General features: G+C 35.7%; 1 protein-coding gene across 2 annotated transcripts in view; it reads left to right on the forward strand.

The window, feature by feature from the left end:
• Positions 1–454: 454 nt before the first annotated feature.
• Positions 455–19,104, forward strand: part of LOC138716052 (very long chain fatty acid elongase 7-like) — a 60,429-nt gene continuing 41,779 nt past the window's right edge. Inside the window, exon 1 of one of the 2 annotated variants that reach the window (XM_069848952.1) lies at positions 455–522. Coding sequence is in view for 1 of the 2 variants with exons in the window: in XM_069848951.1 (XP_069705052.1) it covers positions 15,162–15,193 (32 nt within the window). In the remaining variant the exon portion in view is untranslated. Of the gene's footprint in view, positions 523–15,042; positions 15,194–19,104 lie in introns of those variants that run through there. The other variant, XM_069848951.1, reaches the window with a different exon arrangement.

Below are 19,104 nucleotides of genomic sequence, written 5' to 3' on the forward strand. Positions count from 1 at the left end.
CCTTTTGATAACCGATTCTAATATTTCAAAATGTTTAATCATAAATACTTAACTCGCACTGACGACAGTGCAGTTTCCACTATTTTTAACAATTTGAACGACACCTAATTAAAAAGTGTAGTGAAATGATATAATCTAACTCATATCAAATTGAAACGAATGGAAACGGACAGTAGCCATTTCTTACGGGAAGGCTATTAACCTGATAGTATTGCTTCAAAAAGAAATTTATGAAGGTCATAGTAATTAAAACAATATATACGTTGTGCGACATGCAATTTACGTTAGTGACCTGAAAAGTAAACTACCTTGAAACCTAATATTTTCTGTAAAACCCCAGCGATAAACTTAATATCTCTTCACTTATTAGAATTATCAGTTAATGTTTCAAAACAAATTTTGCATAACTTATATTTAGAAACATATTATGTAGCCTACTTGAAGAAGATAGCACACAGTGCCTACGTAGCTTCATACTTTCTTCATAGTAAATAGCTGCAACAGAAACTCGGAGTTTCACAGGTAACGGCGTCAATATTCAGTAAAATAAATGTACTAGTTAAGATCATATTCTATAATAAAATTCTATGGCACTGTTCCTTTCTTTCCCAGTTCATTATTTTAGAGCAGGGACGGGGAACTCGTATTGTAAACCGAGCAGTCAGCATATACAGGGTGTTAATAAAATTATCCAATATTTTAGGAGGTGCTAGTATGCATCAAACAAGGAAAAAATGTCTAATAAACATGGGTCCTACAACACATACAGTCAACTCTGGATATAGTGAACTCGGTTATAGTGAACATTCGGCTATAGTCAACCTAAATCGTTGGTCCCGACCCGCATACATTAAAAAGAACATTAATATTTCCGTTTATATTTTATTTTAGTTGGTTATTTAAAGACGGTGTATCAACTACTAGGTTATTTAGCGTCGATGAGATTGCTGATAGCGAGATGATATTTGGGGAGATGAGGCCGAGGATTCGCCATAGATTACCTTGCATTCACATTATGGTTGGGGAAAACCTCGGAAAAAACCCAACCAGGTAATCAGCCCAAGCGGGGATCGAACCCGCGCCCGAACGCAACTTCAGACCGCCAGGCAAGCGCCTTAACCGACTGAGCCACGCCGGTGGCCTTTTCCGTTTATAGTGAACCCTCACTTCGGTTATAATAATAATCCGTAGCGCTACAGCCCACGAAAGGCCAAGGCCGACCAGCCGGCTGCTGGTCTCATGGCCACATGCCGAAGCAGAGGTGAACGATCATCCAACCAGAATGGAAGTATCGTGTGGTTAGCACGATGAGCCCCCCCCCCCAGCCGTTATAGCCGATTTGCGTAACGGGATTTCGCTACCTATCGTAGCTCCCCAAGTGCATCACGATGCTGGGTGGGCACCGGTCCTATACACTAGCCGAAATTTCATGAGAAAATTTCTTCCCCAATGAGGATTCCAATAAGCGCGCATTCCGTAACGCGAGTCCCAGGCAGGATGCCTTACGCCACGACGCGTGACTCACGTTGGTTATACTGAACCTAAAACTAGAACTTCCCCCAAGAAAATGTAATTTTAAAATGGCCAAAATGGTAATTTAGAAACCCTTCCTCATATAAATTTCCAAGAATATGTTCAGAACAAAATCTCAAATTATTTAGCCTACTCGTTATGTGCATTGAAAGACAAAGGATTTGTTCAGCTTCCTGGACAGCTTGAAACATGTCAAAGAGAACAGTGTACGCATTGAAGGAGAAAGGAAGGATTAGTTCTGACTCCTTTAAAAGAGGTTATTCGAAGAATAGAAAGAGAAAGTGTTTTCTTTTGTAAAAGGGAGTAGAGTGATGACCAAAGGGTAAATACAAGAAGGATTAAAGTGTAATGGTCCTCAACCCTCCCTCCCGCATCTTTGTAAAAGTGAACCCGGGGAAATTCCAAGGCCGAGTACACAGTAGCATACCTCTAGTGCAGATGTGGGCATTTAAAGGGATGCGCCGTACTACTCTGATTGCTGCAACACGCATCACCTGTTAACGTAATACTCAGCGGTGGATCGTGTGAAGTATTGAAACACGAAACGTTAAGTAATTAAGCAGGACAAGAAGATACAGTTTTCTGCAAATGTTATTTTTATGAATAATGACAATGAAAGAAAACGAATTTTCCAAAACAAGTACAAACTATTTTACAAAAAGCTGAAACATAACTGTATTTCTAATATTTAAACAATTACTGTAAAAACCTTATAAAATGACATAAAAAGTACAATTCTGCAACAGTTAAAATGTAATGCCATAATCTGAACCTATTTATTTTGAAAGGGCATCAGCCACTGATTTGCATCATTTGAAAATAAAATTAAGGAACTAAGAAAAAATAGATTCTTAACAAAATATCAAGCACATTACTAAGAAACAGAAAAACAACAATTATGTTATTTTTTCAATTTCTTACTGAAGTTCTTTGTTGTTTTTGTCAATTTACGTCAATTGACTCATGCCCTTAAAAGAAAGGCTTCATTTATTCTTCTTCATCACGTAAATCAGCAAATGTTTCAAAATTTGGAGTTATGTCAGACATTGCAATTGTGAGCTGATGAATAAATTTTCGTCTGAAATGCGTTATCTTGATTTGGATTTTACAATGGCCAACTGAGAAAAAAACTGTTCACAAATAAAGGTTGAGCTAAACATAGAAGCAATTTTCATAACAAAACTCCGAAGATGTGAATATTTTACTTTGCAAAGTTGTTTATATATTTAAACGAGCCATATTTGTGCACTTGCAATTGGTAAATGTGTCATTTTTCAGTCGAAGAACTTCTAACTGAAGGTCTAATCTTACACATTGATCATTAACGGAGAATGCATTAAAAATAATAGAAATTCATTCTCTAATTTATTAAAATCACTGAATCTTTTGTCTGTGAATTCATTTATTTCATTTTCCAATATCTGATATAAGTGGCTAATGTTAACATCGGGTGATAGATTAAGCGATTTTAAAGAAGGAAAATGATAAAATTCTCTCTGATTTAACTGCATCATAAATAGACGCAGTTGTGACACACACAGCTTTAATTCATCGTACATGTGTACGATATTTTTATCTTTTGCTTGAAGAGAAATGTTGAAATCGGTAAGAGTGCAGGTTATGTCGCACAGGAAAGCCAAATCAATGACCCATCTCTCGTCTGTCAATTCATTTATCGTTTCACCCCGAAAAGGAAACGCATTATGATTATAACGTCGCTTTACAAGCAAAATACATTAAGTCAGAAATATTACTTCTGAGAAAAAGGAATATGTATTTTACATACTGCATATGTATAAAGTTAGAATTGGAAAATAAAATACAATTAAAAAGAAATAACTTACTCAAATTAATAATATTTTGAGGATTCAGTTTTGTCGGAATAAAAGCGCCTTTTTCTCAGACGTAATATTTTTACTTAATGTGTTTTGTTTGTAAACCGACGATATTATTACGTTACCACTACTTACTACCCACCACCACACCACCACCACCAGTATTATTATTCCTATTATTATAAAAAAATAAAATAAAAAAATATTCTATTAAAACGAGTCTTTTCATTATGTCGCTGAACGTGCTAGTAACATTTTGTAGCATAATAAGCACCTAACGCTTTCCCCTTCTTCACAACAAAAGAATTCATTTCCCCATTCTTTGTGGAAATAATATTTTTCGACTTTTTCACTTCAGGAGCTTCCTCAGAGAGCGACTTTTTTTAGTGAAATCCACCGCTGTACCTCAACCGGTCGGACAGGTTCCCCGCGTAAACAACTAGGGGTGTGGAGGGAGGGAGATCACGTCATTCCGTTCGACTCCGTTCGACATGTACTACTGATGCCCACGTCTGCGTCTAGTGGGAAGAGGTGCGAAATCGGTCAATGCCTAGAGCTGAGACGAGATGTTATGGCACCAACATGCGCGAAGTTTTAAATTGCCGCCCAGCAGGGTACAGGAGTGGGGGTTGTTTGGGTTACGGTTCTCAAGCTCAGAGCGACAGGTATATCCGTTTCATCTCTTTCTAAAAACATTCGTCTTACCTTAGTATCCTACTCAAGAGTCCGAAGGTACCTAATGGAATTACGCCCGCTATTCCATCTTTACATTCTTATTCTTATGGAAATGTTCTAAAAAATACTGTCCATCACGTGCTCAATTTCAATGTAATTAATCTCTACTTTCTTCACATAATCATACACTGATATTCATTCTTGGAAGAAGCGATTACAGAGTCGGCCTCTGCTTATGCGTAGCGTAGAAATTATAAATGAGTCTTCTTATGACTTCCTCATCAAAACTGTCTACAGCTGCAACAATCTTCTTCTTCGGCTGTGATTTTTCCGGACTGGAGAAAGATCTGCTGTTCCTGCCTCAATATTTTTCCCTTCTTTCCTGATTCTTGCCAAGGTTCGCTTTGAAATACCAGTGGCAGCCAGTACTCTTGGACACACGCTTTTCAATGGAATTGGTATTCCGTTTACAACCTCTTCTGACATGAATTTCCATACATTGTATGCTATTTCATGTCCTTGACTATGAACTACTCTATGATTTCACACCTTAGACAATGCCATCATGAGGGCGCTCAGAAGGACAATGTTTTCAGTATTAGCAATAGCGGTAGTAGCAAAACGATCTGAACACTCGGAATGCTAGCAACCAACTAACCCAACACCCCTCCAGTTGAGTGTGAGGGCGAGTCCAAGCAAACGAACTAAAATGCGTCCCTCGCGCCGATGCCATAACTTCTCGCCCGGGCTCTACTACCTACATCAGCGGTGGCGAAAGTGTAATCGTGCGCCGAGCCACTGTGTAACGTTAATAGCACCTATGGAGGGAGGCGGACACCCGAAGGGGAAGTGAAGCAACTGTCTGACTTATTAACGGATTTTCATTTTCCTTACGTCAAGCACTTAAATATAATTTTATACAGTACAAGGCTACAAACTAATGTTTAGTACGTGTAACGAAGAAAGGAATGAACAATAAATGAACAATGTCACAACCTAAAATTAACTGTCTTCAGAATGTCTCTGCGACAAAGTTTCAAAATCAGGCATTATGTTACTTACTGCCAGTCGTAGTTGATCACGAAGTCAGTCGTAATCTAAATTTGGTTTTTACTATTTTAATTGTTGAAAATAATTTTTCACAAACGTAAGTTGTAGCGAATATGGTTTCAACAGAGCAAGCGAAAGAACGAAGCTTCAGATATTTATTTTTTGGCAAAGATTTGAAAGTTCAACATTTGTCAAGTCCTTACATCTAGCTTTCATTTGACATCACATAGTAAATCTGTGAATTCAAATTGAAGAGCTAACCGCATTATTCGTACATCTGCTGAAAAAAGGGTCGACGTACAGAGATGATGATGATAATGATGATGATGATGATAACAATAACACTTAACCTTTTATTGTTTCATCAGTAACATGTAGTATAATGCCGTTTTATGTTATACAGCCGTTTTCCTCGTAATGCTTGTGAATAAATCATACATTTAATATGACAGCAAAAAAATGCATCCTCCCATCCTACTTGGAAGTTTGGTACATGGTTTCGAGAGAGACATATGCCACTCGCAGGTCAGAGACAAATACAAATGGAACGGAGTTTGACTCCAGTGGGTGAGAGGGTGGGGGTTGGCGGAGGTTAGAAGCAAGCGAAATGCACAGCTATCACTGCGAGCCACAATGTCTCGAGCGTCACGTTCTAGCCACGGCTCACCTACATGGTCAGATTAGATTCAAGTTTCGAACTGTGAACATCTGAATGTCGAAACATAAAGTGTTTAAGTTGAAAGATAAAGTGAACATTATTACTGATATTGAACGCGGTCTGTCCCAAGTGGACATTAATACTGTATGTATAGCAACGTCAATAGTATAAAAACACACACTGTGAACCTCGGATATAGTGAACGAAATATACTGGTCCGCAGAGGTTCACTATAACCGAAGTTGACTGTACAGAGCGTTCGCCTACGGGTGGGGCCAGGAAAGCGGCCTGCCTGCGGTGTCGCTGGCGGGAATCGTCTATCCGTAAGCTTCCGCTTTCTATACTATACTTGTAGAGTTATAATTTTAAAAGTTTAGCAGCAGTAAAGACTGATATTTTTGAAACACTACCTTCCTGTGAAACACGTCTTAGAGATTTATTAGGAGAGTGTGTGAATGATGCACTGATTTCATCAATTTTTTCTCCCGCCAATACTCTTTGTTTTCGCTTAGGAATTGTAGCATTTATCGACCCTTTTGTCCTTAATTTGTTAACAAGACGTCTAACAGTTTCTCTACCCTGAATTGGAGCACCCGAATATTTCACTTCAAATTGCCTACGCACCTCTGTACATGACTCTGTTTTCACATATGCATCTCTGAAACTCTCTGTTCAAGCGTGAATTTTGCGTTTTGCATTGTTAACAAATTTTACACACACGCTGAATATTTAAGCAACTGTGTCAAGGAATTGCACTGTACGTGTTAAATACTGCAACATCTGGCTCACAACTGATAACTTGTCGACCTTGATGTCCTTGATTGTCGAGCGTGTCTCAACAACTGCGCGCACAAAGCGGCGTATCAGTGCATGCCGTTTTCCTGACCCGACCCGTAGGCGAACGCTCTGTACTTTCTAAGTAGTAGTAGTAGGGTTTAAGAAGGGCGCGTCAGCTACTATGGCTATTTGCGCCCTTACTTTCTAAGATCTGAACACTTATTCATAGGAGGTGCTCAATGTGACGTCCGTTCATGGCAATGCATTCCTTTGCCCTTCGGTGTAAGGAATCACGCACTCTTTGAAATTGACCTGGTTGTTCTTGATAACCACAAGTCTAGGGAATTTAGATTTTAGGAATGAGCAGGCCAAGGTGTGGGGCCTCCCCAGTCAATCCAGCGGTCCTGAAATGTTAGCGTCAGGTGTTCACGCTCATTGAGGAAAAAATGTGCTGGTGTGCCATCATGCATGAACCACAACTGCAGTGTTTGCTGACATGGCAAGGTAGGCAATACGTTAATAAGAAAGTCCTGATAACGAGCCCCAGTTAATCTCTGTGGTAGCACTTATGGCCCTTAATCTATCGCCAAGAACGTCTGCCCACACGTTGATTGAGAATCGGGGCTGATGCCTTGTTTCTTCAAGTGCATTGGAATTTTCATGAATCCACACGTGCTGATTACGAAAATTCACAACACCATTTCTGCTGAACCCTGCTCATATCCGCAACCAAACTTTTCTTTTCAGTATTTCTTGTGACGGTATGATTATCTGGTAGCCAACCTTCCGGGCTTCCAATTAATCGTGAGGAGACATTTTAGATAGCATGACATAAGGTCTCGTCGAACTGCGATGAAAGAAAATTTGAAAATGGATCATGTCGTGTATCATCTAGCTATGCTACTATTCGACAGGACTTCGACTGGAGAAATGTCATTTTCTCTGACGAGATAGTTGTCTCCAGTAGCACTTTAGGTCCTACCCGTGTGTATCATATGGATGGCCACCGATACAACGAACGCTTCGTGCGACGACTTCACAGGTCGGGTCGCGTGAGCGTTGTGTGTTGGGGGTTGATGCAGGAGTTTGTGGACGAAATAATTGTCCTTACCACAGGCCTTTTTTGTTTATATATGTTTTTTGCATAATTTTTCTTTATTCATATTTTATGTGCTTCTGATTTTTGAGGACGCAAATAAGTTAAACTATTAATTTTGTATACAGGCCAGGTTATGTCTAATAATAGCTCACGAATGATTGACTATAATATGTTTGCATGACTTGAATAACCAAGTTTATTAATAAATTCCACTAACATTTGTCATTAAAATAAAAAATAATACAATAAAAATCAACCCTACCGGGAAGTGACCTTACAACCTCTGGTTTCAAAGAATCAACCGGAGCAAACATCACAGCATTGCCTTCGAACGCAGTTTACTCGTGTGAACCTGACTTAAAAACTTTACATTTAAACTACCAAGTGTCTGCCCATTCTTTTTGAACCCAATTGTACATACCCTTTCCTAAAGCCTGCCACACAAAAATTTACTTTACACACATTCACTGCAGAGTACAAACCAACTTTCACCCTAACTTCATTCTAACCCAGTTCATGACAAATCACGTCAATTTCCTGCAATACCTAGACAAAATTGGCAAAAATACAACATCGACACTCCCACGTGAAGAGGTGCCAGACAGCTACCCATCTTCTCACCCGATGCAGATTGTGTGACAAGCCTAGACCAGAGTACTTCAAGAATACAAGATCAAATCTGTGGAAAGTGATTTCTCATCCAAGGATAATAACTTTTACAAATGACATTTACAAGACACTAATTAATCAAGTGTAAATTGTGATTTTGAGTTTAATGTTATACAGGGTGATTCACGACGATTTACCGTCACTTAAGGAGTTTATTTCCGAAGACTTCTGAACAAAAAATGTCATATTAACATGTGTCCTAATATCAATATTTTCAGAGTTACATTAATTTGAAGTTGTTAGTAAAATACCTTTTTTTCTTTAGTTTTAAGAGTTAAAGAATAGGTATTGCAAATAGATAATGAACTATTCAGAAGTATCATTTCTTTAATTGGCTAGTGTTCCGAAACTAAAAATTTGTTGTTAATTGCTTTGTACGGATTTTGTTTTTCAATTTCTAAATAAAAATTGCATTATTATTACGAACTTATCACATAAATTGTTACAAATCATACGACATTAGGAACTTGATTCTTTACAGTTTAATTATGTACCCTAATGTACAGTCTTGAAGAATTTACAGGAGGTCGTGATTTGTAACAACTGTGTAATAAATGCATAAGAAAAATTTAATTTTGTGGTTAAAAATAAAAAAAAATCTGTACGAAGCAACTATGGAATTCACAACACATTTTTAGCTTCATAATACTAGCTAATTAAAGAAATGATACTCCTGAATAGTTCATTCTTTTCCTGTAATATTCTTTTACCCTTAAAACTAAAGAATAATTATTGTATTTTACAAATATCTTCAAATTAGTGTAACTCTGAAAATATTGAGATTAGGATAAATGTTCATGACACTTTTTGCTCAGAATGTCTTCGGAAATAAGCTCCGTAAGGGATGGCAAATCCTCGTGAATCATCCTGTATATTGTAAATTGTAAATGTAATTTAAACATCCCATGTTATACCCTAAGGGTAAAACTTGGGTACTGTTGAACAACCTAAATTTAAAAAAGGATTGATCGTTTTTTGTTGATTATTTAACGACGTTGTATCAAATACTAGGTTATTTAGCGTCGATGAGATTGGTGATAGTGAGATGATGTTTGGCGAGATGAGACCGAGGATTCGCCGTAGATTATCTTGCATTCACATTACGGTTGGGGAAACCTCGGAAAAAACCCAACCAGGTAATCAGCCCAAGCGGGGATCGAACCCGCGCCCGAACGCAACTTCAGACCGGTATGCAAGCGCCTTAACCGACTGAGCCAGCCGGTGGCAAATTGATCGTGGATGGGCTCTTAAGATAAATTCTAAATTATACTGACTGAGTCTGTGGTAGGCCTATAACTTGTTCCGAATAAAATACGGTTCCCGTCATTATTACGTCAGATATCTACCAAGGACAACGAGGCCTTTACGTCACAATTTTGTTTTCAGTACACGCCAACTCCCACGATGTAGTGTCGTTAAATGGGACCCCTGCTGATCACGAAGACCCACATTCCATAACCAAGTTTATTAACAAATTCCACTAACACTAATGTCTTGTTATTAAAAATATAAAATAATACAATAAACAAATCAACCCTGCCGGGAAGCGAAGTTGCAACCTCTGGTTTCAAAGAATCAACTGGAACAAACATCACAGCATTGCCTTCTAACGCAATGAGTTTACTCGTGTGAACATCACTTAAAAAACTTTACATTTAAACGACCAAGTGTCGGCCCATTCTTTTTGAACCCAATTGTACAGGAGTGGCAAAAAAACCGAACTGACCCTTGTAGCTGATTTCAGAGCCTCGTTCACTCCAGAGCACGATAGACTAGTAACTAACACCTTCGTAGTTCGAATCCTGCCTGGGAAGGAAACTTTTTTTTTGTTCCTTATTCATATTTATTCCCAATACTTTTATGGATGCCAAACATGGTCGACAACAAACAGACAGATGAATGCGCTAGAAATATGCTAAAGGAAAATGGAACGAAAGATATTGGGAATAACTATGAGAGACAGAATTTCCAATGAGTCGCTGTCCCAAATGACATCAACAAAAAACGTCACACAAAGAGAAAAATTGAAGTGGAAGTGGGGAGGCCACATCGCGCGGATGAAAGACGAAAGATGGATATACAGAGCCACCATGTGGGACCCGCGCACAGGAGACCGGCACAGAGGCAGACCAAGGAAGAGGTGGGCAGACTTCTACACAACACAAGCAGGTCAGCAATGGTCCAGAATAGCAAGAAGCAGGGGAACATGGAGAACAATTGGAAGTCGACTACAAATGAAGACAGTGCCAGCCACAAACAACATCCCAAGTTGACTCAGTGATAGTGCATTCAATATAATAAAAGTGTTAGTGAAATCAAATTAATCAAAGTGACAGCGAAATCAACTCCAACCAGACAAAGAAACACTAGACACAACCTAACGCGGAGTAGCTCACCGTGTTAGTGAAACAGAGCTACCATCTAGCAGGAGGCCTTTGCCCTTCAAGAGACACATTAGGCTATTATTATTATTATTATTATTATTATTATTATTATTATTATTATTATTATTACTTTTCGATTGCTGGTAAAATTCATGTTCTGGGAATAATAAGTTAATTAAGTAGTAAAATATCGCTGCAATCGAAAAGTATTGGGAATAAATTTGAATAAGGAACAAAAAAAAAGTTTCCTTCCCAGGCAGGATTCGAATCACGAAAGTCTTAGTTACCAGTCTATCGTACTCTGAGTGAACAAGGCTCTGAAATCAGCCACCAGAGTCGGTCCGGGTTTTTTTTGCCACTACTGTACATATCCTCTCCTAAAGCCTGCCACATAAAAATTTACTTTCCACACATTCACTGCAGAGTACAAATCAACTTTCACCCTAACTTCATTCTAACCCAGTTAATGACAAATCACGTCAATTTCATGCAATACTACACAAAACTGGCAAAAGTACAACAACGACACACCAATGTGAAGAGGAGTACCAGAAAGTAGACATGAACAAAACTAACTGCCGCTCTCGCTCGGTGTGTTCACTGCATTTGTCTTTCGAGTCTCGTCTCGTCATTCTCATGCGCTTCGAGTCTCGCTCATCATTCTCGAAACAGCATTTGGTCAGCGTGCAAAGATTTCGTAACTTTGAATAACATACATCATTGAAATAATAGTAATATACGTTACAAGAGCGGTATGTTGACGTTTTCATGGTCGAGGAAAAGATTGAAAAAGCGAAACGTATTTTTCGTTTTAATATTTTAACAATATTATTTATATAACATATTGCAGTAATAACATCCGCATCTGGAATCTTGTTAATTTTTTCACGGCTTCCTTAATGTTACTTGTATCAGGAATGCAATAAGTTTCGTGGAGTAGTAGACCTTACTTAATTTTTGTAAATATTTAAAAACAATAATTAACATTGCAATTTAGGTGTGCGAAGATCGTTTATTACATACCTCAAAGACGAATTTCTAATTAGTTGCAATGAAATCTCCATGTTGGTTTCTGTTTAATGACGGCAACTTCGGAAAACCAAAATATCTTTCTTCAACATTGTTGCTATAAAATGTTTTCTGTGTTTACTATACTCCAGCAGGCCGTGATATACGTCTGTCTTTTTTTTCCCCCCCAGTCTATAAATGCGAACTTAAAACAAACGGTAAGGTTATGTAATGATTTATTTTTCGTTTTAATATTTTAACAATATTATTTATATAACATATTGCAGTAATAACATCCGCATCTGGAATCTTGTTAATTTTTTCACGGCTTCCTTAATGTTACTTGTATCAGGAATGCAATAAGTTTCGTGGAGTAGTAGACCTTACTTAATTTTTGTAAATATTTAAAAACAATAATTAACATTGCAATTTAGGTGAAATTGCAGTGGTAAGTTTCCAATTTATAATTATTACTATGTTAAACGTCTCTAAAAATAATATTTTAAAAGCCTAAAGCAGTAAAATGAATGTCGCGCTTAAGCGGTAAGAAGAGGGAAATTATGTGTGTTACGTTGGGTATACTGAATGTGGTATTTCACACTTACCGCGTATTGGTTCTGTGCGGAAAACAAGCAAATACGCACGATCTCGTACAAATAACATTATAAATATTTAAATGAGACAAGAAGACAGAACAGAACAGTATCTTAGTTATCAAAATGTTTTGGTTCTATTATATGATATTACCTATGGTTATATAAATAGACAAAGAAAACAATTATCAAATAAATTTGCATTTCTAAGAAACATAAAACATAACGTTAATATCTTTTTACTTGAGATTGGACATATGAAAACATATGAAAAGAAAATTCCTAGACTTTTAATAAAGGCCTAGTAATTAAATAAATCTGGGGAACGGATTATTATACACTGAAAGGTAGAGATGATGTTTCAAATAAACTACTTTATTGTTTATACATATATAACAGTTGCCAAAGTAGATAAAATTTCAGTCAGATATAAACAACTGTAGTGATTCAAGGATACTTGACGTCCGGGACTTCGGCAGTGATCAATCTCGGCGTCTCGAAACATTCACAAGCAGTCTTTACGTCAACTACGCGAAGGGACGTATAGAACATTGTCGTGCGGGTTTTCGGCTTTGTGGGCGCTGTTAGTCTTGCTTTCTCGATCGTTGTTCATCTCTACCACACACCTTCCCATCTTCTCACCCGATGCAGATTGTGTGACAAGTCTAATTCTAATTCCAATTCTAATTTATTCACAATTTACATTTGAAATGATACATATGAACTGATACCCGAAATGAGCATATGCTCATGCTCGGGTACAGTCCAGTAGTCTACATAAATTTTACAGAGACCAATAATAAGACTTTAGTGATGCCCCACTTCGATTATTGCGATTCTTTATTCACGAATCTAAATACTGATCTTTCCCAAAGACTACAGCGTGTTCACAATATCTGCGTTCGTTTCGTTTGTAACATTATAAAATTCGATCATGTAACACCGTCACTAGAATTGTTGTCTTGGAGTCCACTTAAAGAAAGAAGATTCTTCAACTCTCTCTTATTACTATTTAAAATCATCCACACCTCCACACCCTCTTACCTAGCATCTCGTTTTGTTTACCTTTCACTACCTCGAACCCGGAACATGTACCTTCTCTCTATTCCTCTGCACAGAACATCCTTCTACTCATCATCTTTCAGCATATCTATTCCACGCCTCTGGAATTCTCTCCCTGACCACGTCAGAGACTGTCGGATAATATCAAAATTCAAATTTAAATTAAAAAATCACATTCTAGTTCGTGGAATTGTTTGTTGAACACATGTCAGGTTGCGCAACTTCAACATATAGTAAATATTGTAACTATGCTGTTGTAAAATTAAAAATTAATATGTAATGTATTTATTATTATTATTATTATTATTATTATTATTATTATTATTATTGCTATTATTATTATTATTATTATTATTATTATTATTATTATTGTCAGTTATCAATATCATCATTGCTATCTCTGTTTTCTTTCTTTTCGTTGTATTAGCTTGATGAGAGCACTATAATGTACTTTTGACTCTGTTGACCCTCTATAGGGCTTTAACTTAATTTGTATAATTTTCATCAGTGTTTGTATTTCTTTTTTGTATTTATATGTGCTATCTGGTAGGATGGAAGAGAAGGCCTTATGGCCTTAATCCTGTCAGATTAAATAAAATTATTATTATTATTAATAATGTTGATAATAGAAATAATAGTAACGATAATAATAATAATAATAATAATAATAATAATAATAATAATAATAATAATAGAATAACCGTGACGGAGATGATACAAAGATAGTAATACAAATTAATTCATTAATAATAACAATAATAATAATAATAATAATAATAATAATAATAATAATAATAATAATAATAATAATAAAACAATGATATTTACAATAATAAAATAAATACTAAGACAGATAAAATAAAATATAAAACCACTTAGCGAGAGTTAACACAATTTAAATAAGCATATAATAGCCAGGAAAAAAATGAACTCTAAAATCAACAGTAAAGTTCGTTGTATCGCAGACGACAGCAACCACCTTATTGACATTGTGTTGTGCATTATTGGAAGGAGGGGGGAGCCGAAGGTCTACGTAACTGCCGTTCTCTTCGAATCTTCTCGTACAATCATGGGAAGTTAATGCTGAAAAACAAAATGTCTACGAGTCAAACTGTTCATTATTACCAGGATAAATATAAATAATACTGTAATATATTAATCAAGTTTCAGTTATAGATCTCCCCTTTTGTGCAAGAGGTCTCATATCAAAATATTTTATGAATGATGGGGAAACTAGAACAGAGTACTTCAAGAATGCAAGATCATATCTCTGGAAATTGATTTTTCATCCAAGGACAAAAACGTTTATAAATGACATTTACAAGACACTAATTGAATTTAATGTTATACATCGTAAATGTAAATTTAGTTTAAATATTCCATGTTATACCCTAAGGGTAAAACGTGGGTAGTGTTGAAGAACCTAAAAAATAAAAAAATAAAAAAAATTGATCTCCTGGACAAATTCTAAATTGTACCGATTGAGTCTGTGGTATAACTTCTGTTCCGAATAAAATACGGTTCTTGTCATTATTACGTCAGACATCTACCAAGGACAACGAGACCATTACGTAAGCAGGCTTATAGCTTACATAACAATTGTTTTTAATGCACGCCAACCCCCACGATGCAGTGTGATTATATGGGATTCCTGCTGATTACAAAGACGACATAATTATGCTACTTCGACATGCGATAATGAAAGGTGTGTAGGCTATTGGAAAGTCTCTGTTGTGCAGGAGTGAGTGGACTGAGTGAACTAACAGCACAACCAGACTGGTTTACATCTACTTTAATAATAATAATAGCAACAAAATTATGCAGCCAGCCGTTGCACAGAAGCCAGAAAGGTATGAATGTTCGTAACTGTATACTTTTTAGTTTTGCCATAAAATGTTACAATAGTAATATACGTTACAAGAGCGGTATGTTGACGTTTTCATGGTCGAGGAAAAGATTGAAAAAGCGAAACGTAGTTGAGCTTTTTTAATTTCCGAGAACATGAAAACAAACATACCGCTCGTGTATCGTACATTATTTTGTGCGAAGATCGTTTATTACATACCTCAAAGACGAATTTCTAATTAGTTGCAATGAAATCTCCATGTTGGTTTCTGTTTAATGACGCCAACTTCGGAACACCAAAATATCTTTCTTCAAAATTGTTGCTATAAAATGTTTTCTGTGTTTACTATACTCCAGCAGGCCGTGATATACGTCTGTCTTTTTTTCCTCCAGTCTATAAATGCGAACTTAAAACAAACAGTAAGGTTATGTAATGATTTATTTTTCATTTTAATATTTTATCAATATTATTTATATAACATATTGCAGTAATAACATCGGCATCTGGAATCTCGTTGATTTTTTCACGGCTTCCTTAATGTTACTTGTATCAGGAATGCAATAAGTTTCGTGGAGTAGTAGACTTTACTTAATTTTTGCAAATATTTAAAAACAATAATTAACATTGCAATTTAGGTGAAATTGCAGTGGTAAGTTTCCAATTTATAATTATTACTATGTTAAACGTCTCTAAAAATAATATGTTAAAAGCCTAAAGCAGTAAAATGAATGTCGCGCTTAAGCGGTAAGAAGAGGGAAATTGTTATGTGTGTTACGTTGGGAACACTGAATGTGGTATTTCACACTTACCGCGTATTGGTTTTGTGCGGAAAACAAGCAAATACGCACGATCGCGCACAAAAGTTATAACAAAGCAAGTAATATTACACCAGCAATAATCAAATTATTGTATACTAGCCGTACTCGTGCGCTCCGCTGCACCTGTTAGAAATAAATATAAAGTAATTGCATAATTAAAATAGGACGTTTGATCCAAGGAACATTCGTGTTTGATAGAAGGATAAATCGTTTAATATGTTACATAATTTAAATTGTATTTAAATAATTAAAATGCGATCATTTTGATCCAGAGAGCAATCATTTGGTGCAATGACAATTCCTTTCACATGTTTCTTAATTGTTATTACATGCAACCATAGTGTAATGAAGATTGACATATCATTTAGTTTTAATGTGTATACTTTGTATTACTTGCTATATGTTTCAGAAGTTACTGTAATAACATTGTAGAATTATATCCATCTAGAGAAACTACACTTTCCAATGGTGAAATAATAATTAAACAATTAATTAGCTTCCAATATTACTTCATACAAACACAGAAACATTCTCCTAGGCTATGTTTAATAGCTTTCGATTGTTGTTGTCCAAGGCCCCTTATAGACGAAGTCATTTGTTTTTATTTCAGTACAGCGCCTTAGATGGCGTTGTTATTGTAATTTTAAAACTCATTTATGTCATTAAATATCAGTCCTATCAAACTTTTGCATGGAATAAAACTTATCGGAAATTATTATTTTTAAAGAAACTTTTGTTATGTAATATGTTTCATGAAAATCAATAATAAGCGAGATATTTCGATTTATTTAATTCAGGCCCCCTTACAACCCCCCCTTTAAATAAAGTATTTTGAATGCCATATAGCCTAAAATCTAAGTTACAACGAACTTAATTTATATCCCAATTTTCATATAAATCGGTTCAGCCATTATCGCGTAAAAAGGTAACAAACATCCAGACAGGCAGACATACAAACAAAAATTTCAAAAAAAGCTATTTTCGGTTTCAGGATGGTTAATTATACATGTTAACACCAATTATTTTTGGAAAATCGAAAATTACCAGAAAAATTTCGGCTACAGATTTATTATTAGTATAGATTCTGGACTATAAGAACTGTAATGCTCTCAACATGAATTGGTATGATTTACTAACAGATTACAAATGTTAATTGTGTCGACTATTATAGCCTACTATTAGGGACGAATTTTTCAGAAATTAGAACATCCTTTTATTTGATATATATCATTACCAAATATGATAATGTTATATAAAAACACTAATGGCTTGTGAAGCAAATGCTGCAAACTAAGTTCATTAGACGTTCAAATAAAAGTTTTTCATATTTATTTTCAATGAAGAATACCAGACATTTTGAAAGTTATTTGCTTCCGTAATGATGAAACATACTCCCTCTGAATGTTTTTTATGCCAAATACTTATCCTTCAAACCTATCCACCTTCAGGTTTTGAGTTTCAACGCAAGTAACAATATCAGGACGATCAGTGGATTTTTCATGTCGGAGTAAAGCAATAGCTATTTCTGGTCATTGTGGATTCTAAGTGAAAGTTAAAAAAAATGTCAGGTATGCTATGCTTTCGAACAATAGACATACATCTTGGTATAGCTGCTGCATATAGAGCTTGAAATGTAAAGGGTAAAATCATTTTATCAACAGTAATCTCACTAGACGTTTTGATTTATCTAGAGAAAATCAAAACTCGAGTGGGATTTAATTGACTATTACACGATTAGAAGAAAGTATATAAAGATTAGAAGTAACGAAGTACCCCAATACAATAAAATATTAATTGACTTACGAAAATACAACTGTCTTCAAATGTTTTTATACCATCTCAACATTACAAATATACGCTAGATGCATGCTAGATGGCAGTAGTGAACAATGCCTTCTCGTCGAGATCTACACACAATGGCAATATTACTGGTCAAGAAGGCTTTGTTGATTCAGTTTCATTTTTATTAAGACAGTTTCATTCCACTTCAATTATCCGAATCCCAGTAATCAACGTCACTTGACAGATGATTTTCAATAAATCTTAATATTAAACAATCTCTGATACGTGACTATCCATAATATCATATAGCAGAAGCTATAACATAACCTAACTAATATACACAAGTGTTAGAAAAGTTTTAATTAACGACGATGACATAAAAAATAAACATGAATAATTTTAAAAGGAATAATTATTGAATTTACAATTTTCAAATTTGAATGTGGTTGGTGGTTCAATTGATGTTATATTGGACGTGTGCGTAATAGAAGTGGAACTCGTTGATTTAGGCCTACATGGTGTATTCAACTTATTCAGGATTTCCGAATGAATAATTTTAAAAGGAATAATTATTGAATGTACAATTTTCAAATTTGAATGTGGTTGGTGGTTCAATTGATGTTATATTGGACGTGTGCGTAATAGAAGTGGAACTCGTTGATTTAGGCCTACATGGTGTATTCAACTTTTTCAGGATTTCCGAATGGTGCTCTTCATTTATTAGTAAATCGGATTTCAGAAGATGCATAGGTATGATCAGTGATTTTTATTAATTCTTGTTCTTGAATGCCAATGCGAGTCATATTTGAAACTGCTGTGCATCGACTGGAGTGGTTTGTAATTTTATATATATTTTTGACGTCCAGACCAGCGCAGTTTCAAATGTTGGCAAACAAAGAAACAAATGCTAGGGACGCGATAAAATTAAACAAATGCTAGGGACGCGATAAAATTAAACAAATGCTAGGGACGCGATAAAATTGTGCGATAAGCAGCCATGATTGGTTGAAATACGTCCTTTCGTACCGTTTTATTGGTCAAAAGTAGTATGAAGTAGTAAGAGTGTAATAGTCATTGTAAGAGATCTTGCTCAAATGAATGGGAGACTACATAATTTTGTAGGCTTCTTATTTTATCAGTAAGTAGCCTAATACCTTTTAGTCTTTCCTTAGGAATTGTAATTTTTGTGCGCTCTCGAGCCAATACTGAAGAGAATGACGCATATAAATATCTACAGCACACCGAATAGCCGCCACTCAGTGAATTATAGAAATGAAGATCTAATTTAAGATATTCTCTACATCCACTTACATAA

The sequence above is a fragment of the Periplaneta americana genome, chromosome 2 (genome assembly GCF_040183065.1).
Source record: "Periplaneta americana isolate PAMFEO1 chromosome 2, P.americana_PAMFEO1_priV1, whole genome shotgun sequence".
NCBI lineage: Eukaryota > Metazoa > Arthropoda > Insecta > Blattodea > Blattidae > Periplaneta > Periplaneta americana.